The 27,138-nt window shown below is 31.4% G+C and overlaps 1 protein-coding gene across 1 annotated transcript; it reads right to left on the minus strand.

The window, feature by feature from the left end:
* Positions 1-13,054: 13,054 nt before the first annotated feature.
* On the minus strand, positions 13,055-15,530 carry LOC107926599 (uncharacterized). Its single transcript, XM_016857494.2, has 2 exons — positions 15,159-15,530; positions 13,055-13,819 (listed from the first exon to the last, which is right to left on the minus strand). Exons 1-2 carry the CDS (start codon positions 15,318-15,320, stop codon positions 13,271-13,273), a joined length of 711 nt encoding a protein of 236 aa, XP_016712983.1. The 5' UTR covers positions 15,321-15,530; the 3' UTR covers positions 13,055-13,270.
* Positions 15,531-27,138: the final 11,608 nt, after the last annotated feature.

The following is a 27,138-nucleotide window of genomic DNA, read 5'->3' on the forward strand; positions in this document are numbered from 1 at the left end:
ACCACTCTGGCTACAGGTTCAAACGTTTCACAATGGCCTAAATCCTTCGACTCGACAAATGGTTGACATAGCCGTTGGTGGGACTATCAATAATAAGACACCTGAAGATGCTTATGAATTTATAGAAGAGATGTCACTAAATAATTATCAGTGGCAAGTCATGAGGACAAAGCCAACAAAAGTAGCCGGCATTTATAACATCGATTTGGTCACCATGCTCTCTAATAAGGTAGAACTCTTGAATAAAAAAATTGATGGTTTTTTTAATTCTTCACAATTTTACCCAGTAACGCAGTGTGAAGCAAGTGGAGGTGGATCGAGCAATCCAGAATACCCACCCTATGGCCACAATATAGAGAACGAGCAGTTATATTACATGGGTAATAATCGTCGATCTCAAAATAATCCGTATAGCAATACTTGCAATGCAGGATGGATGTATCACCCAAATTTTTCATGGGGAGGCCAAGGGAATCAGAGACCACCACCACCTCCAAGCTTCCAACAACCACCCTACCAACAAGAAAAAAAGCCGAACCTTGAGGAGATGCTAACAAAATTCATCTCGGTGTTATGAAAATGAGACAACAATTAAAAATCAACAAGCATCGATCCAAGTGCTTGAAACTCAGATAGGTCAGCTCGCTAAATTGATATATGAACAACCACAAGGTAGCCTGCCGAGAAACACTGAACATAACCCAAGTGAGCAACTCAATGCAATTACCATTTAAGATGAGGAAGGGTTAGTTGCACCTGAACCAGAACAGAGGGAAGAAACTATGGTAAATAAAGGTAAAGGTGAGGTGGACCATAATGACCAGAAACCGGTAAGTAAAGAGTACAAACCTCGTGTACCATACCCTAATGTGACAAGGAAAGACCGCTCAGATGAATAATTTAGTAAATTCCTTAAACTTTTAAAGAAATTACATATTAACTTACCGTTTATTGAAACTCTTTCCCAGATGCCAAACGCAGTCAAATTCTTAAAAGAGCTTTTAACAAATAAAAGGAAGTTAGATGAAGCATCGCATGTGGAGCTGAAAGTAGTTTGCTCAGCCATTCTCCAGAATAATCTACCCAACAAATTAAAAGATCCAGGGAGTTTCACGATTCCTTGTCTAATTGGTAGCCTAGATGTTAATAATGTTTTGGCTGATTTAAGGGCTAGCATCAATGTTATGCCTTACAAAATGTTTAAGCAACTAGGTCTTTGGAAACCCAAACAAACTGGGATGAGTATTCAATTAGCCGATAAAACAATCAAATTTCTTAGGGGGTCATTGAAGATGTACTCGTTAAAATTGACAAATTTATATTCCCAGTTGATTTCGTTATTCTAGACATAAAGGAGGATAGTAACGTTCCTTTAATTTTAGGGAGGCCCTTTTTAGCAACTGCTAGAACAGTAATTGATGTTGCCACAGGTGAACTCACACTTCGAATGGGAGACGAAACAATCACCCTTCAAGCTCGTAATTCGAATAACACTTCGAAAATTAAAGGTGGTTGTATAAATCATACTATTAAGACTGACCATGTGGTGTAACCTACTTTACAGGAAATAAGTTCGAAGAACCTACATGAGTCATGTTCAAGTAACAACAAATGACCTACCTATGAAGAACGAAGGCTACAAATCGAGAAACTAGATGAATGGCGGACACATAAACCGAAGACACACGATAAACCAAAACCACGTCATGACGAGCTCAATGTCGCACCAAATCAACTTAAGGTTGGAGACAAAGTACTACTAGATGCAGCAGACCCTCGCACTGCCACTTCTGAACCTAAAGGAGTAATCCCTCTTACGGTACTCAGTATTTTCCCATATGGTACAGTCAAGTAATTCATCCCAAATTCGGCACTTTTAAGGTAAACAATACTCGTCTTAAACCTTATATTGATAAAGTTGATAGCAGGGATGAGGAGTGTAAACTCCTCGAGCCACCATGACCACACCAGAGAGGTGAGTTGAGCTTAGACTATAAATAAGCGCTTCTCGGGAGGCAACCTGAGCACTAACAGTATTGTTTTCGTTAAATTCTAGTTTTTCACATCTAACCTACTAACTGAGTCTTGGAACACAGGGTTTTCCCATCCACACGGCCAGCCACACGGCTGTGTGAAAATAGGGCAAAAATTTTCCCCAATATGGGATGCAATAAGTTTCCACGGCCGTGCGACATGGCCGTGGGTAATCCTGCCAAATTAACACGGGCGAGCGATATGACTGTGCCCACCGACCGTGGTCGAGCCTATCAAAATAACACGGGCGTGCGCCTGCATACATAGGCATGGGAGAAGCGAACGAAGATTGACACGACCGTGCAACATGGCCGTGTACACCAATGCGCCCAATTTTGAAAACCACGAAACGTACGGGCTGAAATGAGGGCACATGGGCATGCCCCACGGCCGTGTGCCCCAATTTCTTTATAAACACCTATTATTTATTTTATTTTTATCTTTATTTTTTTAAACTACTTTTTTCCTTTTAATACTATTTTATCTTAAGATTTTATAATTTTTATTCGGCTATTTCTTTAAGAATAATTATGCTTCTTTATATTTCCTAACAAGTTCCTGATTCTATCACAGTTATAAAGAGCTCCGAAGCTCACTATTACTTAGGAACTTGCAACTCCAGTGGAAAAGGTTCTCCACGACTGCCAAGTCCTGCCTGACCACCACTACCGGAGTATCGTCCTCCACTCTCATCATTGTTTTGGCTGATTATTCTTTATAACTCCAATTCAAGGGGTTCATTCATCGTTCAGGAAGTTTCACCTCTTTCCCTATCTTATGATTTTATATCTATATTTTTCAATATATCCATATTTGTACATTGAAGACAATGTACATCTTAAGTGTTGGGGGTTTTTTATATCATCATTAGAAATTCCTGAATTTTGTGTTATTCTCACGTGAATCACTCATATCACTATTAGAATGAATTTTAATTAATTTATGATTTTTATTGATATGTCTTGAATTAAAACATGGGCATTTATGCATTGATTATTTAAACTTTAAGACACTAGGGAATCAAGCATGATAAGTTGATTTTTGAAGAATTAAAAACTTTTAGGTTGCTTCCCTAAGTTTAGGTATTATCTTGAGTGGAAATTCATAAGTTTAAACATCAAAAAGTCATAATTTTTGTGAGATCTTGAGCCTTTAGAGCATATGCTATTTCTTTCATGCTCACTTTTATTATGAGTGCGCCAGTATTGATTTGTTATTCTAGAACTTGCTTGATTATGCATGTCAAGACCACACCATTTGATTTGATATGTCGAGATGATAAAGACACTTAGGTTTAACCCACTCACTCCACAAAAGCCTACCTTCATAATTAACCCTTAGTGAACCCCTTTGAGCCTAACAAGCCATCAATTGATTTACCCTCAATATTAACCCATAACCCATTATTGTTGAAATCCCCTAATTTGATCTCTATTTTTGTCGAGATTTAATTTGAACTAATTGCTTAGCTATGTTTTATTCTTCGTTGCAACAATTAAGTTCTATGTTATTTGATTCAAGTTAAAAAAATAATACTTACATACATATTAGTAGTAATTCGTCATTTTTGAGCTTGAGTGTTAATTCAATATTCTAAGAAGAAGCTCACTTGTATTCAACTAATAATTAGTTATTTTTCTAGTTAGGTGATTTTTTCAATTCAATCTCGATTCTAACCTTTTCTTTCAGCTTGTGACCACACCCCCTAACCAAAGCCACGTTACAACCCTCTAAAGACCTTTTGATTGATGTTTCATCTCAATTTATAGTGGTGGAGATTTGATTTTCATGTAAGCCTATGGTAATAACTTTTCAATATTAACTGAGGAGTGCTTAATTTGATACCATTAAACACCTCGAGTGATTTGAGTGAACCTTTAGTGAGGGTGTTAAACTTTGTGATATTTTGATCAAAGGTGATTACTTAGATGAGGGGGACACTTATGTTTTCGAACTAAAATACTCAACTTGGAATGTTTGAAACTTTGATGTTCTTCTAGTTGAATTTTCAATGTATGATTACTTATGAATTAGTTTGAGATATTATCAATAGGACTTATAAGTTGAGAAGAATTTATTTTGGTTGTGAGTTGAGGATTTTGCTTGAGGACAAGCAAACGCTTAAGTGTGGGGGTATTTGATAAACCGTAATTTATACATATTTTTATCTCATGCTTAGCACATTTATGGATGGTTTCTCCTTATATTTGGTGAATTCGGTGCTCCTAATCCTTTAATTTCATGTTTTATACTTAGGTAAGCATAGGAGAGTATAAAGAGCGATAAACAGGCCGAAAACGGAGAAAACGGGCCAATATGATAAAACAACACGGCCTGGACTTCCTTACACGAGTGGACCATACGGCCGTGTCAATTTGGCAGAATCAAAGCACGACTTACACGGGTAGACCACACGCTCGTGCCTATTTAACAGCCTTGACCAAGGCCTGAAGATATCGCACATGGGCGTGTCACACGGGTGTGTCCCTGCCGAGCCCAAGTATAGTCCTATTCGGAAAAGGCCATTTGTGAGGGTTCTTAAGCATTTTAAAGCCTATTTAAACACCTAAGGAGGCACTTAGAAGAGATGCAGAGTAGGAAGCAAGGAATTACTCAAGGGAAGCCGATTGATCCATCTCAGAAGTAGGATTCATCGTCAAAACTGAAGATCTCCCTTCAATTTCCATTCAGGGGTTTTGGGTTTTCTTTATGTTTTGTTATTTTTATTCTTGTGAAATGTTTTCTTTCATAAGTATGAACAAAACCCCCTAAATACCTAAGGGGAATGAAACCTAAGACAGATCTTGTTATTATTATCTAAATTGTATGATAAATATTTGACTTGTTCTTAATTATGTGTTCTTAATTCTAATTTTAATATTCTAGGATATTGATTCAAGTTAATGCTCTTATTCAGAGGAGGAATAGACCCTGTCTAAGAGTAAATTTGTCATAATTAAACGGAGTTGATTGCACGCCTAGAGATAGGGTGATAAGATTTTGCCGGATTAGGGTGAAACCTAATAAGAGGATCCATAGATTGAGTTAATGCAACACTAGGGCATTAATTAGAAAGAGATTTCAATTAATCAACCTAGGGTTAGACGTTATTAGTATCGAGAAAGATAATAATATAACTTAGGGATTTCTACGGGTCAATTCAAATGAATAAATCGTTTGATTCAGAGTCAAATAATAAGTGAAGTCTAGGTGGATTTTTCCTTGGGTATTGTCTTTATCAATCGAATTTTCCCAAAAGCTTTTCCTCAATTTCTCTCTGTTCACTCTTAGTTTAGTTAATTAGTTTAGATAAACAAATCCCTTAATTTTTAGGCTAGATAATAAGAAGAAAGTAATTACTAGTACTCTTGGTTTCTTTGGGTTCGACAATCCGGTATTGCTAAAGCTATACTACTGTTCGATAGGTACACTTGCCTTCATCGTGATAATAGTTAGTTTCAAGAACGATTAATTTTAAATTTTTAAAACCTATCGCGAATATCATGTATCAGTACTGATATTGATTATGAAAAAATATAATATTCTTTTGTGGTGGGTGCAATAACCTATAGACATATTATTTTGACAATTTATAAAATATTTAACTTGCGTCTAATGGTGGTTGTTTCAACCTTTATAAATCACTATATAGTAAATTTTATATTAAAATTCTTGAAGGATTTAGAATGCTAGAAGCATATTGAAATTATTGGGAAATTATTCATTTATATGAATTGAAATAATTGAACATATTTGGTAAATTTGACTTAGTCAATAGTAGTTGAAAGAGGATTATAAAATGATCCAAAATACCTATTTGTATTTTTTAGAAGGATCGTGATTAAAGTTTGCTATGATTATTGTTGAAACTCCTGAAGGGATCAAAATATGTTTCCCCAAAATTTTCCCTCACTCATGATTTTCAAAAGAATGGTGATATAAATGCTTAGCAATATATTCAAATAGTTATTTAAAAAACTAGTATTCAAGATTGAATACGTAGAATATGAGAACGTATGTTATGTGTCGAAACCATTTTTTTTAAGTTTGAAAAAATAGGGATCGACTTTTAAAACAAAGTGTGGAGTCGCCACCAATCCTTTTGTTTAGGTGTGATTGGGTCACCTAATAAAACATTTTATTCCATTTAAATCAATTTTGGTCTACGTAAATTTGAGAAAACGGGTCCGGAAGCCGGTTTCGTATGAGGAAGGATTAACACCCTCACTACGCCCAAAATTGGTACCAAATTGATTAAGTACTGTCCTTATGTCTAAGATTTAAAAATATTTTGAAATATGGTTCCGTTTAAAACATTTTGAATAGCACAAGTTGGTCGTCAAATTTCTCCTGTTTCAAAGGAATACAGCATCACATCCAGCACTAGTGGACACGATATTGTATACCTTCGAAACCTTGATTAATTTTTTACTTCCAAAAACTTATGCGTTGAAAATTATAAAAGGATGCCCAATTATTTAGTCAAACGAAAAACCGAAGCCCAGCACGTAGGGCACGATTCCTCGAATTTCCAAACATTGAACATTGCCCTATTTTAGAGTTTTAGAAATCATGAGTGAAATTCCAAAGAAATATTTGATTATTTTGAGCAAACGGGAAATCGAAACCCAGCACGATAGGGCACGAATACACGAATTTCCAAATATCAAACGTTGCTTCCGTTTTGAAGTATTTTTAAATGAACAATTGTAAAACCACTTCAAAATGAGTTAATTTGACTTGAAATAAAATAGAAATTTTAAAAAAGTTGGAAATTACAAAGCAATATTTGTACAAAAAGAGGAATAATAAACATAGGACAATATGCACAAATAACGTACTATACTTGGTGAATGAAAATAATATAAACTTAAGAAACCAATTAACTAAATAAAATATAACTAATCAAAGGAAAAATATAACCAAAATTCTAAACATGGATGAATAATAATTGATATAATAATGCAAAAAAAACGAATAAATAATATACAATAATAATACCTGGAATACAATCAACACATAATGTACAAAACAAGATAGAAATTAGGAGTCAATATGATACAAAACAAATTAAAAATCATATGGAAAAAAATTACAAATGAATAATGCATGCTGGAATTCGAAATAACTTATATGTATATAAGAACTAATGGAATATAAATGACTATTAAAGTATATGTTATGTAAAAAAAAATTTGAAATGAGTAATATATAACATAATTCAAATAAAATAATTTGATTTAACTAGTAATATATACAAATAATATATATAATGATACTAATATATGAAAGTATTTAAAATAAATAAAATATATAATTTTAAATAGGATTTTTAAAGGGAACAAATTATACATAAATAAATTTAAAAGAGAAAAAAAAATATATATACATACACATATATATAATAGATTTAAAAGAAAATATTTATATAAAATGACATGAAATCAACAGTGTGTACTTAGTGTAAAAATAATCTAATATAATAAAATTAAATTAAATATAATGTAGATCTTTAAAACATAAAAGAAATATAAAAGAGGAATTTTAAAATAGACAAATTACAAGGTAAAACAATTTTAAAAAAAAATACACCTGAAAATATGCAAATAATAAACTAATCTAACGCAAAAATCAATAAGATAACACATTAATATAAAAAATGAGAGATAAACGAATTAAACAAAAAGGTAAAAGAATCACATAACCTAAAAAAACTCAATTGAAACAAAAACAAAATTTAGAGGTTAATTTATAAATAAATCCAATTATTAAAACAAAATTTAGGACCATAATTAAATGCACCCAAACAAACAGGACTATAAATGAAAAATATCCCGAGTCCCAAAACACAGCGCTTAGGCGTGGATTGAATTGAAGCAGTGCGCAAATTTCAAAGAAAAATTAAAAAACAGAGAGATTAAAACAGGATTCAATTGAATGGCTCAACAAAAAAGGGGGACTATGCGCCCAAATTAACCATTTAATGTAAAGAGGCACGGATCTGGGCCACGAAAATGGCCAACGCGCGGATCCTCTTCCTCCAAACGGCGTCGTTTCATAATCTGAACAAAATCAAGCCTAAAAACCCTAAAATCAAACATTTAGCCACCATTAACAAGTTAAAATGAGAAAAAAACCTAAAGCCTCTTCTTCCTCTTATTCAGCCAAACCAAAAGGGCATCAACCGCCACTTTGCCCTCTGTAATCAGCGGATGGTGTCGTACGAAGGCCTAATCGACCCTGTTCGACCACGAATCCGAGAGTTTTTCCATTCTTAAACCTTACAATCCTTATTTGAGCTTCGATTTCTTCAAAGCAAACAAGGATTTGAGGGCCTTTATCAAGATAAGTATTCTCTCCCCCCTTTATTTCTGTTTTTTTTACTCATATAATAACAAAAATCAAAGAGATAAAAGCAAAATGAAAAGAAAAATGAGATTTAAAATTACCACTTGAAAACTGTTCTTTATTCAAACTTTTTGGTATCGATTCTCCTCCTCATTTACAGTATTTTCCTTTGGCTTTTATAGCCAAATCTAATGAAATAAAGAAATCAAAATTATTTTTATTTTCCAGCTATGCTATTTACTGGATTCGGTTATTGCTATTTTCTTCCTTCTCGCAGGTTCTAACACTGACGTGGAAGCGTACAGAGGCAACGCATGGGGTGTACGGCGTACAAGCTGCGGCGCAAAGCTGCTGACTTAGGGTTTCATTTTCTGAAACTGAAGCTTGGGTCATTTGGGCCATTGGGCTATTAGAGGTTGGGCCTAATGGGGTATTAATTTATTTGGGTATCGGGTTGGTGATTTGGGTTAGGGGTTTATTTAGTAATTGGGCTGGGTTTATTTGTAAAAATGTTACAATTTGTATGAGGACTATTTTTGGACTTCAATTTTATTTTTTTTATTTTGATTTATTTTGTTTTTTTTTAGTTTTTGTGTAAGCCCGGGCAAAATGGGCCTATTACATTATGTTTTCATGAGGGAGAGTAAATACGTGTTGTACTCTTTTTCCTTAACCGAGCTTTTGTCCCATTGGGTTTTCCTGATAAGGTTTTTAATGAGGTAGCATATTATGCATATTATAGATTGTGTACTCTTTTTCCTTCATTAAGTTTTTATTCCACAAGGTTTTTCCTAATAAGGTTTTAACGAGACACATTATCTACCAATAGACATCCAATGGGGAGTATTATGAATATCTTATTAAGTGGATGTCTATCATGATCAAGAAAAAGTTTTGGTGTACTTTAAATTTTAATAGTTATTAGAATTAGATCTCTACTTCTTCAATATTTCTTATGCCTATAAATAGATATTCTGATGATGCATTGTAATCACCCCTTTTGATTAATAAATTACATTCTCTATTGCTTTCATATTTTCTTTGTTCTTTATTCTCTCTATCTCTCTTTATTTTATTACAAAAATAATATAATAGTATTAACAGTTGGATCTGAAATTTGAAAAATAGAAAGACTAAATTCCTAAAAATAAATATAAAAACTAAATTCAAAATTTATGAATAGTACAAGGACTAATGCTACATTTAACCTACTTTTAATTTTTTATATTCAACCCTTTAGTTCCATTATGTGCTAATTGTTTATGTTGTTGAATCTTACCCAAATAATTGTTTATTTGCAGTTGTCTTAGTTGATTATTAAAGTGGTTTAACCCAACTATCTTGAGTAACACCTGGATAATGTTACGCACAAGTGATAATTCGTAAGTATTATTTAGAGTGTGCTTGGTTGAGTGGAAAACTAGAGAGTTGGAAAGAGGGAGTGAAAAAGAGGAAAGAAAATCAATTATGAGTATGTTTGGTAGGGGAGAAAAGTGAGAGAAAAGAAAATAGAAGAGATGATTATTTTTTATCCTAATACATAAAAATCAATCATACCAATTTGGAATGATGAGAGGAGAGAAAATGAGATAAATGTGTATGTTATTCAAAATTATATATTTTTCAAATGTTTTATTTCTTTTCTTTCAATTTTTAACTCTACCAAGCAATGAATAAAAAATTACTTTTTCTTTCCATTTTTTCATCCTTCCTACCAAGCACATCTATGGAAAAAAATTATACTATATCTTTTTTATTTTCTTATCCCTTTAATTTTCTATCTTTCTAATTTTAGTTTTACCCTATCAAGCAAAACCTTAATAATTTCCATTAATTAGCTCAAATTCTATCTGAACTCCTAGTTTGACTTGAAAAATGCTAGATATCAACTCAATTACGAACGTCAAATGTAGCATGGATTCAAGCAATTTGATTGCTTAATGTCATTAACCAAAGCATTTCCCATTCCATTATTTATTGCTAATGTTGTTCGAATCAGATTGGGCTGATCAATTGGATTGGTTCGACCGAGAATCTGTTGGAGTACCAATTCAGAGAGTGGTTTTGAACCGATTAGATTAAGAATCGATACAGACCAGTTAAATAGATTAAAGACCCAGTTGAACCAACAAAACCAAGTTATTTTTTTTTATTTTTTACTTTTTTTATCGAACCAACAAATTGATAACTTAACCAGTTCGACCATCAATCCGATTTAAAGAAAAAAACATTGTTTATTGCTCTTGATTTAAGTCAACTTCAAATTATTTACATTCTTGCATTTTAATTTATTAATATAATTGCCTCTATCCATTACTATTTTATATTTTATATTTTTTTATCACATCAATAAACAACTATTGTACTAGAATAAGTTCAATTTATTATTTTAGTGAGATGCAATTTCATTGTTCTTAATATTTAATTTTGATCGTTTTACACAACTTATAAGTTTTTCTTAGGTTCAATACTCGATAATATACTTAATATTTTATATTACTTTAATTCATTTTCAGATGATCACATATTGTATCGTTGATTTCATCTTAAGACATTCAAATGTAAATACTCTTAAAGATAAGATTAGACTTATGAAACTTAAGGGAAAACATATAAATTTTAGGGTGAAGTGAGAAGCTTGTAGTGAGTGTAGCTAATAGGAACCTATTAGAGAAAGAATTTCCTATCACCCCAATTGAGAAAGTTGAGGAAGAATTTCAATGTGAAGTAGAACAAGGGAGTGAGGATTCATTCTTGAGGAAGATACGGAGAAAGATACCCCATTGATGTGATTCAAGAGGATATCCCAACAACAACGAAAGTAGAGTGAAAAATGAAGACTATTCCCATTAATAGATTCTTTGCAGGCATGTGTATCAAATGGGTACCACTTGAGCTAGTTTGCTCACATGCCCTTCGTAAGAGGCATTTAATTTCCATCATATCTAAACTCTTCAATTTTTATAGTTTCAGGACCCCAATTATGGCTCTCGCCACAATTGTATGAATCATTTATCGTATGAACCACCTTCCAACACTAGATGCTAGCTCTTGTCCTAAGAACACAATATCCAAGAAGCAACCCTAAGAAGTCTTCAATTCAAATCCCTCTATCCTCGTTTGCACGCACAAGATTCCACACATTCGAAGACAAATAAATCAAAATCAAAATAAAAGAAACAGTCACTTCTACACGTAGAAAAGGAAGGGAACAAGGCCATGAATATGAACAAAAGCTAAACGTCAATCTGCATGTTGGCGTTTGTGAAAGCTAGCTTGCATAGAATCTTCAAATAGATCTTCAAGAAAAGGAATCTTAATTGCAATCATAATACGAAACAATCTATAGAATTTCTTGACAATTGGAAAGTGGTATAAGCAACATAAAAGAACTTATATATAAAGCCAACGAGATCGTGTCCAAATGGAAAGGGGGACAATTTTGGAACCTTCAGAGTCCAAATCGGTAAAAATACCATGGAGGTATTTATATTAAAAGTCGGATTGCATTTTACCCCCTCTACTCATAAAATAGGCAAATTAGTCCATGTACGTTAGATCAAAAAGCAAACCGGTCCATTTGTTAAAATTTCTATCTATTTCTATTATTAAAAACTAGTCTTTGTGCGTTGGCATGAGGTAAACGTGGCACACCACGTGTAATTGTTTGATTATGCCATTAGTCATGCGAATTTTTTACAGTAGAAATGGATGAAATTTTTAATAGAAATAACTTGTTTGTTATTTTTTAAGTAAAGGCTGATGGTGTGTGAGGATAAAATAAACTTATTAGAAATTAATGAAAGCTTCAAAGTGTGTATCAATCCCATTTTCTTTAAAATTCTATTCGCCCCAATCTATATTATAGTGTGCAAAAGAGTTACTGACAAATGAACTTCGAGGATATAATGAAGCCCAATGACTGTCTACATATTGTACTGATGGAAATAGTCTATTGAACACTAAGCGGAGCATAGCAATGATATTATTTTTTATAAAGAATTTTTGCAGTAATTCTTTATAGAACAATTTAGGAATATAAAAGATAGTGAGAGAATATAAAGAAACTTTTGATGTATTTTTCTAACGTGTCAATTGTCAAGCAAATGAATTTTGACTCCTATTTATAGGATTTCTCATATCTCTTCATAAGTACACAACTATTTAAATGAATAGTTACATCTTTTAACAATAAATATGATTATTCAATAGATGTATATCTGAATAGTCATAATTCATTGTTAATAATAAAGTGATATAATTTTTGAATTTAAGAGACATAATTCATCACTATGAAATGTGATAACTCTTAATTAATAACCAAGTGATATAACTTTTGATTATTTATAACTTTTCATTTACAATTATCAGAGCACTGTATGTATATATTGAAAATATTCCAATAAAAAAAACAAAATATAATTTAACTCTTAATACAGAATTCCCCATAATATTTTTATCAATACAAATCCCACCTTGTAAAGGCTAGTATATTCTATTTCAACAAAGAAAAAAGTACGGATATCATCCTTTTTTTAAGCTCACTCCTCAGTTTATCACACTTACATTTTACTACCCATTCCATTAACAATACTATATGGCAGACAAAATTATAAAAGCAAGTCATTCCACTAAATAGCAGATGTAGATTTCACGATTAATACTCAACATATAATGCAATGCCTGGTAATTATTTATAAACATGTGAATACACATTAAACTAGTTCTCTTCAAAACAACATGAAGCTCCCATATCCATAAACTAACAACTGTAAGTACAAATGGTGGTAAGAATAAGAACCCACCAAGGTCATAATCACATGCACAAAAAAAAGTTTCTAGAAAAAAAAAATTAAAAGCTCCAAAATCACTAGCGATAATTGACCAATTATTCCAGATAACCAGTTTTCAGCGTTTCCTCTTTGAATGAGCGGCGATGAAGTTGGCGTGTGAAACTAGTTGTCGTGTCCAAGAAATAAAGAACACATGACATGAAGCAGCAGCACAAAAAGAAGGGTATGGGACCAAAAATCCAAAGCAATAGGGGGAAGGATAAGTAAAAGGCTCGTAGCCCGAGCGACCAGGAATAACTTCCTCTGTTTAAGTTTCTTGCAACATATTCAACAGACTCCACATTGTCTACTGATGAAGGGAGAGTGATCAAGAAGCTCACATGGGCATAATATCTAATAGACTGCACATTGCAAATGAAGGCAACAAGGAAACACAGCAAGATGGAAAAATACTTGATTGAAGAGAGTAGACGACTCTTATTGCCATAAAATATTTCTGAAGTTGTGTTGCTAGAGTCCGAGCTGCTGGTTACGAAAACACTAATCAACGAACTAAGAGTGATTGCCACGGTTGCCAAAAGTGTAGATGCCATTATGTTGTTGCGTATTGTTTGTACTGCTAAAACACCATTTTTCAAGGGATCCTGATACATCAAGATCTGATGCTTAGTACGTGGACCATTCTAGACACAAACATTGAAGTTGATATCTCTTTACTAGGTTGGGAAGCAAGAAATATTTAAAGAAAATTAAATAATGCAGCCCATATGTTGCAAACAGCAAATTCCCCTGTTATAGCACACTGTTTTGCGGACTTTGAATCTTAAACATATATCTCTACATGGTGGATGACATGGATGTGACAAAGAAAACATATAATCAACTGAATTTTCAAAGAGCATTGGTAATGCTCCAAAACATCATGCAAATGCTTACAAAAAATTCTCCTTATGTTACATCTGATTATTGCAAAATTTCAGACCAGACAAGGAAGTTGCATTCTTTCATAAAGATCTATATGCCATAATCTTAAAGCTCATTAATTAGTGAAAATAAAAGGCATATCTTGGTTAGAAGCTGTCTTTTTCTGTAATCTCCCAAGAACCTAGACTTTCTTATAGCAGCTCAAGAGTGAATTGGTATGTTAACAAACATATCCAAATAACAGTCTCATTCCCTTCAATATTCAGATGTGTTGTGTAGCATGTATATGCTACATAATGATTAATCAATAAGTTACAACAGCAAAAAGAAGAAGCAAAGAACAAAAGTGTCCTTACTATTTCTTATGTAGCATAACAAACCTCATACTCAAGCCAAGTATAAAAGTATATCAACTATCTAAATTAAGCCAAAGGAAGGAATTTTAGAAACAGAACAAGCTAAGCTACACCTTTTTCATTATGAAGATTTGTATCTATATGCAATAGATATAGATCCATCGGTAAAATTGCCATGGAGACCTTTATACTAAGAGTCCAATTACATTTTGCCCTCTTTACTAAAAAAATGAGCAAATGAGTCATTGTACGTTAAATCAAAGAGTGTGCTCCTCTCTATTAAAATTTCGTTCATTTCTAATGTTAAAAACTGACGTGATTAATAACCAATCAGTTACAAGTGACAATCTACGGAGACCTCATGCTGACTTATATGGAACAATTTTTAACAGTAGAAATTGAAGGCGTTGTTTGCTCTTTGATCTTACCTTCAGGGATTAATTTGCCCATTTATTGAGTAGAGGCAAAATGCACTCTGATTCATAATACAAGAACTCCGTTGTAGCTAGATCTATCCACCTTCGAATTTTAAAGTCAAATATTTTCAATTCCTCAAGTACTGCAACTCCTAAGAACTCACTCACAGCCAGATATTCACTACATCCTACAATATTAATATAATTCCCAAGTTCTAACATGTTTTCATTCATAGCTAGAGAAATTAAAATAATAATAATAATAATAGCAGAGAGAGAAGACTTACAGACATCATGGAGAGAACCCATTGGTGGCGAGATTCAGCATTTAAGCCGATCACGGTTCTAGTGGGATGCTTGAGAATGGTAAAAAGAAGCCAAACATGATAGAGAGCAAGCACGAGTAGACCCGTCGGAACCAGTATGAAGTCCAGCTTCTCTTTTTCCATGGCTTTTGGGATTTTTTTTTTGTCTCTGTTTATCTTTCGTTCAAATGAAATCAGAGAGTTCAACAGTTATAGCTTTACCCAAACAGTCCAAATTAACCCCCCCGCCCCCCCCCCCCAACCCAAACAATCAACAGAACAACTGTATCCGACTGAAAACAACTAAACACGAAGTTGCTTCCACCAATGGTTGATAACAGCAATAAAATAAAAGGTAACTGGACGAAGTTGACTACATTATTAGTAAATTTATCTTTTAGCTACTCAATTTAAAAAAATTACAAAATAGCATAAAACTATTTAAAAAATTTTATTTAAGTTAGTGTATTATTCAAAAGTTTTCAAATCATGGGGTTGTTAAGTTTTTTTATTTTATTTTATCAAAAGTCCAGTTAGTGAGTTCCAAATGACCATTCAATAATTGATACAATATATTAGGACCCATCGGTGAGTAGAAGAATAAACCTTAGATTCAAGTTGAATTATGGATTTTGGTTTGTAAATTCGTAACATTCAAAGTTGTTTTACAAAAAAAATTGAATCATATAAGAGAAAGGTAAGAGAGCTTTCAATTGGCACATGCAGTGCAAATAAAGAAGGTTATACAACAATAATTTAACAATCTAATGACTTAAATAAAAACTTTCGATTAGTTTGCTGATTATTGTGTAACTTTTTAAAATTAAATGACTAAAATACAAACTTACTAATAATTTAATGATTTGAGTGTAATTTACCCTAAAATGAATTATGAATTAAGTATAAAATTATTCTATTTTTATCAAGTTTTACACTACTTTGTGTCATGAGTTCAGTGGTTTATAAAAAAATTTATAGTAGTGAATCAACTATTAGTAAGTAATACTTTACTAACTTTGTTTAATTCACGATTTAATTCTAAAAGTATATTTATTTTTTATTTTGATATTTAAATTTTTTGTCTCAATTTGATACTTAAAATATTAATTTCTCTTCTTTTTGGTCCATTTTGTAATGAATGTTAAAAAAATATGCTAAGCAATTTGATTAATAGAATAGTGCCATGTGACATGTTTAGGACAATGAAGAAGTGTCAAGTGACAATTAGGTTTACTCAAAAATAAAAATTTTAAATTTTAATTAAAAATTAGAAAATTATATTATTAAATATTGAAATATTAAAAAAAACTTTAAACTTTTACCGATTATTGATCGATGTTGACCGAGCATTGACTGATCATTGACTAGCATTGACCATCCATTGATTGGTCAGTAACAAGCTATGAGGCACTACTAGAACACACCACATGTCTTTTTTTACTTTTTTAATATTATATATATCATACTGATTAAAAATGTAAAAATATATATAATATATATAAAAAGTAAAAAATAGTATATAAAAATTGAAAAATATTATAAAAATAATATATTTTTAAATTTAATTTTTTTATATTTTTTAATATTTATACATTATTTTGACTTTTTAAAATTTAAAATTATATGTTTTAGAAATTTATAAAAAATTATTTTTAAAATTTATAAAAAAATATTTATTATATACAGTTTTATTTACATTTTTAATTAATATAATATGTATAATATTAAAAAATAAAAAAAGGACACATGATGTGTTCTAATAGTGCCACATGGTCGGTCAAAGCTTGGTCAATGTCAATCAACTATCAGTCAAAGTCAAAAGTGTTTTTTAATATTTAAATATTTAATATTATATTTTTTTATTTTTAATTTAAATTTAATTTTTTTATTGTAAATAAATTTAATTGCCACGTGACATTTTTTCATTGGCCAAAACAAGTCACATGACATTTTTCTATTGGCCAAAGTTGCTTAACAGATTTTTTTAACGACCATTACAAAATGGACCAAAAATAGTGGAAATTGGTACTTTAGGTACCAAATTGGGACAAAAATAGTTTAGGTATTAAAGTGGGAAATTTGGTATACTTTAAGGGCTAAATTGTGAATTAAGTTATTATGAAAAGTTACAAAATGATCCTCCAATAATTCAATTTTTCTTTATAACGTGATAACTTTTAAAATTGGCATAATAGTAATTTCAATCCTCAATATTCATATATTGTGTCATTTAGTCTTGATTTTTAAAAAATTAACTTGTAACATTTTACACATTTTGTAATTTGATTCTTTTTGTAATTTTATTTTTCTTTGTATCCCTTTAATATAAAAAACAAAAAAAATTAAATTGATCAGCTAAATTTAATCGAAAATATATTTAGGGTCCGTTTGTTTACATGTAAAATATTTTACGGAAAATATTTTCTGCATTTTCTTGTGTTTGTTTTACAGAAAATAGTTTAGTCAATGGAAAATGACTTACAAGTCAAGGTAAAATAAGCCATTTTTCTTGTAAAATGACTTACCATTTTAAAAAGCGTAAGTCATTTTTCGGAAAAGAGCTCATCTATAGATAATTTTATTTTTATATAAAAATTAACTTAAATCAAGCTTAATATTATTATATTACTAATAAATTTTATTTTTATTTTTAAAGATATTTAAAATATTATATTTTTCAATATTATTAAACATACATATTTAATTATTTATATTTAGTCATATAATAAATTATTAATATAATAAACATAATTTATTATTTTAATGAATTATTTAATATTTCAATTTTATTTTAATAATAAATTTTAAAAAAATAATTTTAAATAATATTATTCACATATTATTAAAAATATTCAATATTAATATTTTAATAATAAATATTTATTACAATTATAAATATATTAATAATAAATTTTTTGTAGTATAAATGTTAAAATATGTTATAAGTTTATGCACACTTCACATACTTGTAATTTAGTCTTTGTACTTTTATTTTCAAGAATTTAGTCCCTTTACTTTTCAAATTTAAAAATCAAGTCCAATTGTTGATATCTTTAATTTTTTTGTTCAATTTTGTTGATATCACATTTTTAAATAAAAAATACTCACTTAGTAGTCATGTAATTAAAAAATGACCTTGTAATGAATCTGAATTTAACATAATATTTTTAATATATGAAAAAACAATGTAAAATATAAAATTATAGATAAAAATAAATTCAATTAAACAATAAAAAAAAGAAGAATATCTCAAATGTATGTTTGTTTAATTGAAAACAACTTTTATGAAATATTTTTAAGAAATCTACCGAACAACAGAAAATATTTTACACAAATTCATTTAAACACCAGAAAATATTAGTTTTTTTTAGAAAAGTAAATTATTTTCCAAAAATCATTTTCTGGAAACCATTTTCAGTGAAACAAACGGAGCCTTAAAATAGAAATACCCAAAAATTCAAGATCATAATTTTCACCATTTTTCTTTCTTTTCTCTTGATACTCTAATTCTCCACCATTAGATTGAACACTAACGACTGAGATGACTCGACCTTCATCGATTCATTCTTTAACAATTTCATAAAGGTTCACGTTTAGTAAAATTGCTAATATTTATGAGAAGTTAAAATGAACTTGTGAAGATTAGATTGACCTTTAGTAAAATTTTAAGCTTGAAAAGTGACTAAGAATGCATGAAAATGAAATAAGGATGTTTAGATATTGTTTCTGAAATGTTTACTACTTGATTTGTGGATCCCTTATTACATGTCTCGAGACAAAAGAGCCAAAGTCTCAAGACAAGTCAATTTTGAATTTAAAATATTATAGTCCCAGGGCCATGTATCAAGAGATGCACTTTTGCATCGAGAGAAGCAAGTTTTAAACCAAAGTTGCTACAGTACTAGAGTAATGTTTTGAGACATATAGATTCTTGTCTTGAGACATACAAACCATCATCGGTAATTTTCTCGTTTTGCTTTAAAAAGGACCTCAAACGACCTCCATCCGAAACCAAGTCATAAGGAAAGTTCATAAATGGTACAAGAAATTTAAATAACTTTAAATTTTGCATGAATGATGAATGGAATGTGAATGAATAATTTAAAATTTGGTGAAGTGGTTGACTCGAAAATGTGACATTCTTTGCTCAAGTTTAATTACGAGTTTAGGTAAGGGGTGTTACAGGGTGACTATCTATACATGGCCTCCCAAACGCTAACTAACTCCTTTAAATCTAGGGCTTAGATAATCATTCCAACTAGATGCCAACTAAGCAAATAATTAACTAACTAAATAAATAAACATGTGAAAAAATGTGTCTAAGTGTAGAATGCTAGGAAATTCGGTCAAGACTCATAATAGGCTCCTTGGGCCAAATTTTTACACATGAACACTTATTGAATTCAAATTTGCTAAAATTTTAAAAGAATTACAAAACAAGCCACTTTTACAAATTGACCAAGTATTCAACTAAGTCCTTTAATAAACTTCATATTGGGTTTATTTACATCCCAATGGGCCGAATTTCAAGAACTTGAACTTGTGATCCATTTACCTTTAGAATTAGCTCGTTCAAGCTTGAAAGTGTGATCCATTGCGTACTAGCTTCAAGAATTGGTTTCCTAGACCAGGAATTCCAAGATTTGAAGTCTTGATTTTCTTGATTCTTGAAATCATCCAAAACAACAAAATTGGACTAAAATTTGATTTCTTGATTTTCTTGAAAACAAGAAAATGAATATTAATTTTCCTTTTTCCTTATATGCACTTCTAAGGCCTTTGTAACGAAGTCTTGGACAGTATCATTCTATCTTGCCTTGATTTGCTTCATCTTTGACTTCGCTATTGGGCATTGAGGTAAAAAAAGCCAATAACGTCCACAATATTCTTGTTGGACCTTGATGCATGAATCAGTCAGTGTCGGAGATCAAAGGTGAAAGTTTTTTGGATTTTGGTTCGTAGATTTGTGATGTTCAAAGTTATTTAATGGAAAATTGACTTGCAAAGTGAAGGGGAAGAGGAGCTTTCAATTGGTGTTGGTGGTGCGTGTAACATCTCAAAATAGGGCTTAAACGGAACAGTGGTTGCGAAACCACAAATTTGAGGTAGAAAAATTTATTTTATTATTATTTTGAGGTTCATGATATGATTGCATGATTGTGTGAAAATTTCGTGATGAAATTCTATGCATAAAGTGCTTAAGTTGAGATTAGGGACTAAATCGAATAATTTGCAAAACTTGCATTCTAGAAGTTTTTAGTATGAAATTGCTTTGGAATATTAATTAGGAGGGTTTAAATAAGAATTTGACCAATTTCTAAGTTCATGGACAACATAGGACATGGATGGAATTTTTGAAAGTTTAATAAGGAAGGGCATTGTGGTCATTTGGATATTAAATGAAATAAAAAGGGAAAAATAACACAAAATTCATCATCTTATTCATTAGCACGAAATTTCAAGGGTTATCCATATCTAGGGTTTGTTTCAAGCTTTCAAGCTCCATAGTAAGTGATTCTAAGCCCCGTTTTTAATGTTCTTTACGTTTTCGGAGTCCCGATAGCTCGATAAAGCTTATGCTAGCAATAATTTAAGTTCGGGTTCATATTTGGAAAAATACCCATAGGTGAAAAGTGTTTATTTTGATGTTTTATGATATAATATGAGGTTTTAAATTATGTTAGACAACTTGTGCTACTCGGTTTTAAGTGAAAACGAGTAAAATGGCTTAATCGGTAAAAATACCTAATAGTCATAAGTACATGTTAGAGTGTGAATTTGATGTTGTCATAGAAGGGAAAAATGATCAGCATGTCATAAAACATAAGAAAATAGGATGAAGTTTAAATTACGAGCCTTGGGGAAAAAGTGCAAATATGTGAAAGTTTAGGGGCAAAAATGTAATTTTTCCAAAGTTTGGGTAAAGGACTGTTTTGATAAATGTGATCTATAATAGATCAAGAAGAGCGAAATTCGGGAGTAAATCGGGGAAAAGAAAAAGTAAAAGACTAAATTGTAAAGTTTAGTCACATTTTGTATCGAGGTAAGTTTACAGTAAATAAATGCAATATTCTTTTATTTTACATTATTATTGTCAATTTCCAGCATTTATATATTTATTTTCTTTGAATATTTAAAGTCGAATTAAAGGCGAAGTGACAGAGAAAAAGCATTAGGAAGCCCCGTTTGAACCTTAGGAATGTTAGGATATTGGGGTTGACAGAACAGGACAGGACAGGACAGAAATGAGCCATGTAAGTCCATATCAGTTATATGGCTTTGGAGACAGGAACGAGCCATGTAAGCCCATATTATATATATATGGCATTGGAGACAGGAATAATTCATGTAAGTCCATGTCGAAGATATGACATTGGCAGGATATTGATAGACAGGAACGACCCTAGTATCCTTAGTATTCCGAGTGGTTCAACGGGTCATTGTACACATTAAATTACAGTGAATTATCAGCAAAAGGGAATGTAGATTATATTTATGAATGGTGAAAGGTCAGGTAAGAAAGAAGGTAAGTGAGTAAAGAAGAAGGTAGAAAATGAGAAGTAAAGACAGTTTATGAGGCTAGGTGACATTATGTATAATTATTCATTATGTTGAATGTTGTAATTTATTTGCTTGTAAGCTTACTAAGTCTAGTGCTTACTCTCTTTATTTTCTTTTTTTTTTAATAGTTTTTATCAAGCCACTCAGGGATCAAAGGAAACGTCGGAGACCCGATCACACTATCGAAGAAATCACATTGGTATAGTTAGACGTTTCGTTTTGTGTATGGCATGTATAGGAACTTGGTTTCTTTTGACATGATATGATCAATGAATGATGTGTAAATACTTGCTAGTAATTAGCTAATAGAGTGGCTGATGATATACATGTTTAATAGTATGTATGATTAAGTAGTAACTATCACATGAAAACTAAGAAAAATGTGAAAGTAACTTAAAAACAGATTCAAGTATTAGAAATAACGGGATTTTGAAAAATCACAAGAAATTGTAGAGACATGGGTTGATGGTGAATAATATATGAAATTAAAGCTCGTTGTGTCTATTTTCATATGAAATAAGCAAAACAGGTAAAGGTTTTGTATTTTATAGGGTATCTGAGTTTTGGTGAAATAGGGCCAGAGCGATTTCTGGATCCCCTGTTCCAACTTTAGAAATTCACCATAAATTTTAAAAAAATAATTAGGTGATGTACTTTATATGGTTAGAATCCTTATTAAATCTAGTTTTAATAGAAACAAACGGTATAGTCATATAATTTTTGTAAAGAGATAAAAGTGGTTCGTAGTAAGTAGAGGCCAGTGCAGTCGAATTCTGAAACAGGGGTAACTTTAACTAATAAACTGTACTAATTGGCTAAGTAAAAAATTCTAGAAAAAAATTAGTAGATAGATATATGAGTCTAGTTTCAGGAAAAATTTACGGATCTTAATTTCGAGTTTTGAAACTTGAGAAATGAATTTTTAAGCAACCATGACGCAGAAAAACAGTTTATTTCGAAAATTAAAATAAGTGGTTTAGAGTTGTTTAAAAGGTAAGATAAGTTTAGTAACACCTCAAGCTTGACTCCGGTGACAGGTTTCGGGCGTGGGGGTGTTACAGTGCGTACAAAAAAGGCTATACAATAACAATTTTAACAGCCCAGTGACTTAAATGAAAACTTTTGGATAATTCAATAACCATTTTGTAACTTTTTAAAGTTGAGTGACCAAAACATAGACTTATTTATGGTTTAGTGACCTAAGGTGCAATTTACCCTTAAAATTTTGTATTCGGTTGTGTAACCGTTTTTCCTGAGTATTAGGATTAGATTAAATAAACATCAAATCTATTTAATTCTATCATTCATTTATACAACATCCATATGAATTGCAAAAGTTGACAACATATATTATATGTTAACTAATGTAATTATGTGCATTAAATATAACGATAGATTTAAAGGATGAAACATTATAAACCAGATCCTCAATTCCACCTTAAAGTTCCACTTGATGATTGTTGGGAATAACAATTAAAACAATTTTGGTATGGTCATTGCCTTCTCTATGCATGAATACTAAGTGGTCTGCCATAATTTGATATGATAAATTAGACTTTTTCTATACACTTAAGGAGCTTATTCTCAAGCTAGCGTCTTTTGCATAGTTTTTCGTAATTTTTAGATTTTAAGTTAATAAATGAAAATGTCTCATTTTTTCTCATTTTGTGACCCAATTTGGTCAATAGTGTCATTGAAAGGCCTAACATGTGGTTGAGTGGTGTAGGGACGTATTGGAGGTTGAAAACGAGGGAAAATAACACCAAAGGAAAGGGTATCGCAATATCCACACCTTGGAATCGCAATACCTCCAACAGTATGGAAGATTGGAGACCACCCTTCAGTAGTATCGTGATATCCATTTTAGGTATCGCGATATCCATCCTTCAAAGAAGACCTTGAGGCTTGAAACTGCCTAAGGTGTCATGATATCCTCTTCTGGGTATTGCGACATTGACATCGTGAGGAGGACAAAATTAGACAAAAAGGGTAGTCTTTGTCCACCCGATCCACCAATCACCTAAGGCCCGGGGAAATTATGGCAACGAAATTCATTAGAATTCAGCCTAAAACAACCAAATTTGGCTGAGGAGGAGACACACACACATTAGCTTAGTTTTGGCTTTAGTTTTCTCTAGGTTTTCTCTTAGTTTTTTCTGCAATTTTTCTAGGGTTTATATTTTCTCTTATTCTTTCTTAGTTTTAGAGTTCAGTTCTATGCATTTACTTCTTGTTCTTGATATTCTTAGTGTTAGTTATGTTAGTTATCACTATAACTTAGGTTTATTTACACTTTCAGTCATGTACCTTGGTTGTAAGGCATTTCTAGCTTTAGTTTAATGTATTTTATTTATTTATTTATTTTTTTTACTTTCAACCAGCTAAATTTTGTTCCTTTTATATTTATTGCTTTAGCTTTTCTTGTTGAATGCATTTAGTTTCATGTTTTTTAAGTTTTATTGCATAAAAATCCAAAATTTTATATATTTCTTAAGTTTTACTTTGATGGCTTCTTTGCTTTTCATTTCCGTATTCATTCTCTTTATTTTCAACATGAGTAGCTAAACTTAAAAAGGGGGTTGGTTGATATAGGTAAGTTGATCTTTCGATAAAGGACTAAATCGTAATGAATTAGACTAAATTGAATAAACCTAAAAACTTAGAAAGTGACGCCCCTAAAGGAATATCTAGACAAGTGAGGCTGAAAGGTAATCTTGTTTCGCACCCGTTCATTAGCCCTAAATTAATCGGTGAGATCGAGAGATAAATCAGATTAATTCAACTAAGTTGGTAAAATTTAAATTGAAAGATAAAATGGAGCCATTTAGTAATTTAAGCAATTTAAGTCACTTGTTCGAGAATTAGCAAACCACATCGAAATCAACCAACCACCGTTAGTCATTCATTTGGTTAATTTCTTAGTTTTGTACTCTTTACAATTTAGTCCCAAAATTAGCATATTTAATTTTCTTCCCAAATTTCATGTTATGATTTGTCCTACTATAAAATTGTATCAGTAGCCGCTTAGACTCTATAGCATATGCTATCTATCACTCAATCATCATCTTCTTTGGGTTTGATCTTTGGAACACTTTGGTATTTTATTGTAACACTACAAATATTACAACTAACCTGTATGATTGCAGTAAAGTCGCACTTTAAAATTTTTTTATAAATTATTTGTTTTATGCACATGTGTGAATGCGGCCACTAAATCATGATATATTTCCTGTTCGATGATTGTTAGTTCCAAGCAAATAATTATCCCCACTGAGTGTGGTAACCTTGTGACTACTCGATGCAATATGGTTATGGCAATAACCATATAGAACCACTAGAAACCATATTTCACAAGAGCGAGGACCTTTTGTAAAAATGCTCCCACATTAGATTAAACCCAATGAAATGGCTTTGCCTGGTAGAAAGTGCTTTCCCTTTTTCCTAACCTTTAATGAGATTGAAATTGTGCTATTGATGAATGAAATATTTAAAAAAAAGTAAATTCCCTCCCATGTGTCATTTCAAATTAGTGAAAACATTGAACCCTTATAGTAGTAATCGTATATACTAACTTACATTATTTCTCAATGCTTAACCTATGACATTTATTTTTAGTCATGAAATTGCATAAGTCAACAATCGGCGAAAACATAACATTAAACTCAATAACTATCGTTGTTGAGTTCAGGAGAAAGGATTGTATGAAACAGTGACGCCACATCATCTGTATTCCTTTTCAATAGTTTTATGCCACATCAGTATTCTTATCCTGAATTTCAGTATTTTAATTTGGATTTGATTTTTTCAGGATAAAATCCTGAAATTCAGGATAAGAATACTTATGTGGCATAAAACTATTGGAAAGGGATACAGATGATGCGGCGTCACTGTTTCATACAATATTTTCCCTGAGTTCAGATAGTAGGGATAGGATTAGGGTTACCAAGAATCACTAAAAAAAGTGTTGAACCCGACTCATGTTGTCGAGGTCAGTGTTAGGGCGAGGCTTTAGGAACCTCTAAAAAAATAGGTTCTAAACACGACATTTTTAGTTATCGAGTTCTTTAGGTTTAGCAATGCTGAAATGACTAGTTGTTAATCAATTTTTACATGAATGATATCCATGGTTGTCAACTTTCAGCAACCTTAAACCCTCTCCCGTCATATAAATTTTGTGGTTTTTAGTTTGAAGGTATAATTAGGAAAACATACAAATGTGGGACGTCTTTGAAAATATTCACATCCGTAAACTTGTTGCAAAAATCCAAAATTCCACGTTAAGGTGCATCAACTAAGTTAATCAGTTAAATGTTCTTTTCCCATACTAGATAAATTAAATTCTAAGTGTTGTTATGTTAGTAAAGCTTTCGTAGTTGTTGTATATGTTTTATGCATTGGTATAAGTAAATTATGTAGTTATTTTATTGTAAAAGTTCCACTTTTGGTATGAGGAAGTTGTGTTTGTGTTTATAGTTGTCACAGTAGTAAGTTGATGATGAGTTAGTTGGACTCATTGTTATTAAGAATTGTATAAATTAGTAAACTTTATGGTAATATTTGAAAATTACTTTTTGGAAGGTTAAAGATGGCGGATCGATTCTTGGCACAAAATTGAATGAAGAGGTGTATTTGACTGATGAAGAAGTTGTATTCCAATCGGGAATGAGGTTCAACATAAGAATGATGCTTCTCTAGATAACATTAAAATGAAGGTCCTGAGGAAGAGTATTAAGTGCATCTTTAGCATGGAGTCTAGATTCTTGAGGTCCACTAGAAGAGTTTGTAAATACATTGCAGTGGATTTGAACGATAATGAAGATGTTGAGGCAATGGTGTTTAAGCATCGAAAAAAGTGAGGATGTTTCTATGGAGTTGTTGGTGGAGGTGGAAGGTATGCCTATAATATTGTGTATAGGTATCCAATTTGCAAGAACATTGGCTATTCCGAAGCATGCATATGGATCAAATATTTAATCACTATCGGGTAGTTCGAGTCCTTTCCACGAATATTATACCTAGACCTCCATAATGCTAGGGAATTTGAAAGTACTGAATATTATTGGCACTTATCTTGGTTTCTATAATTAGGCGTCAATAATGTCGAAGGTTGAATCAATGATGAATGTTAGTGAACCTTACTCAAAACATTGTACTCATCACTCTTTCATGGTAGATATTCACGACCTATAAGACAGTATGCTAGTTATGTTATTGCTCACAACCGTTCCAACAATGCATGCATATCGTCCGGAGATGCTTGACAATTGTAACTTTAATGGTTAATTTGAGTCTCATTTTATAACAATCCGATAATGTTATTGATAGTTAATAACTTAAAAGAATTGGGTGATTGAATAGTAATTTTAAACAAAGTTTAGGGAAGTATGTGGGAATTTACCCA

The sequence above is a fragment of the Gossypium hirsutum genome, chromosome A07 (assembly GCF_007990345.1).
Source record: "Gossypium hirsutum isolate 1008001.06 chromosome A07, Gossypium_hirsutum_v2.1, whole genome shotgun sequence".
NCBI classification, from domain to species: domain Eukaryota; kingdom Viridiplantae; phylum Streptophyta; class Magnoliopsida; order Malvales; family Malvaceae; genus Gossypium; species Gossypium hirsutum.

Bases quoted from the DNA above. Each gene is read 5' to 3' on its own strand.
- LOC107926599 (XM_016857494.2), bottom strand. From the start codon at position 15,320: ATGGAAAAAGAGAAGCTGGACTTCATACTGGTTCCGACGGGTCTACTC. The intron at 13,820-15,158 runs GTAAGTCTTCTC...TTGATGTATCAG, and splicing joins GGGTTCTCTCCATGATGTCT to GATCCCTTGAAAAATGGTGT.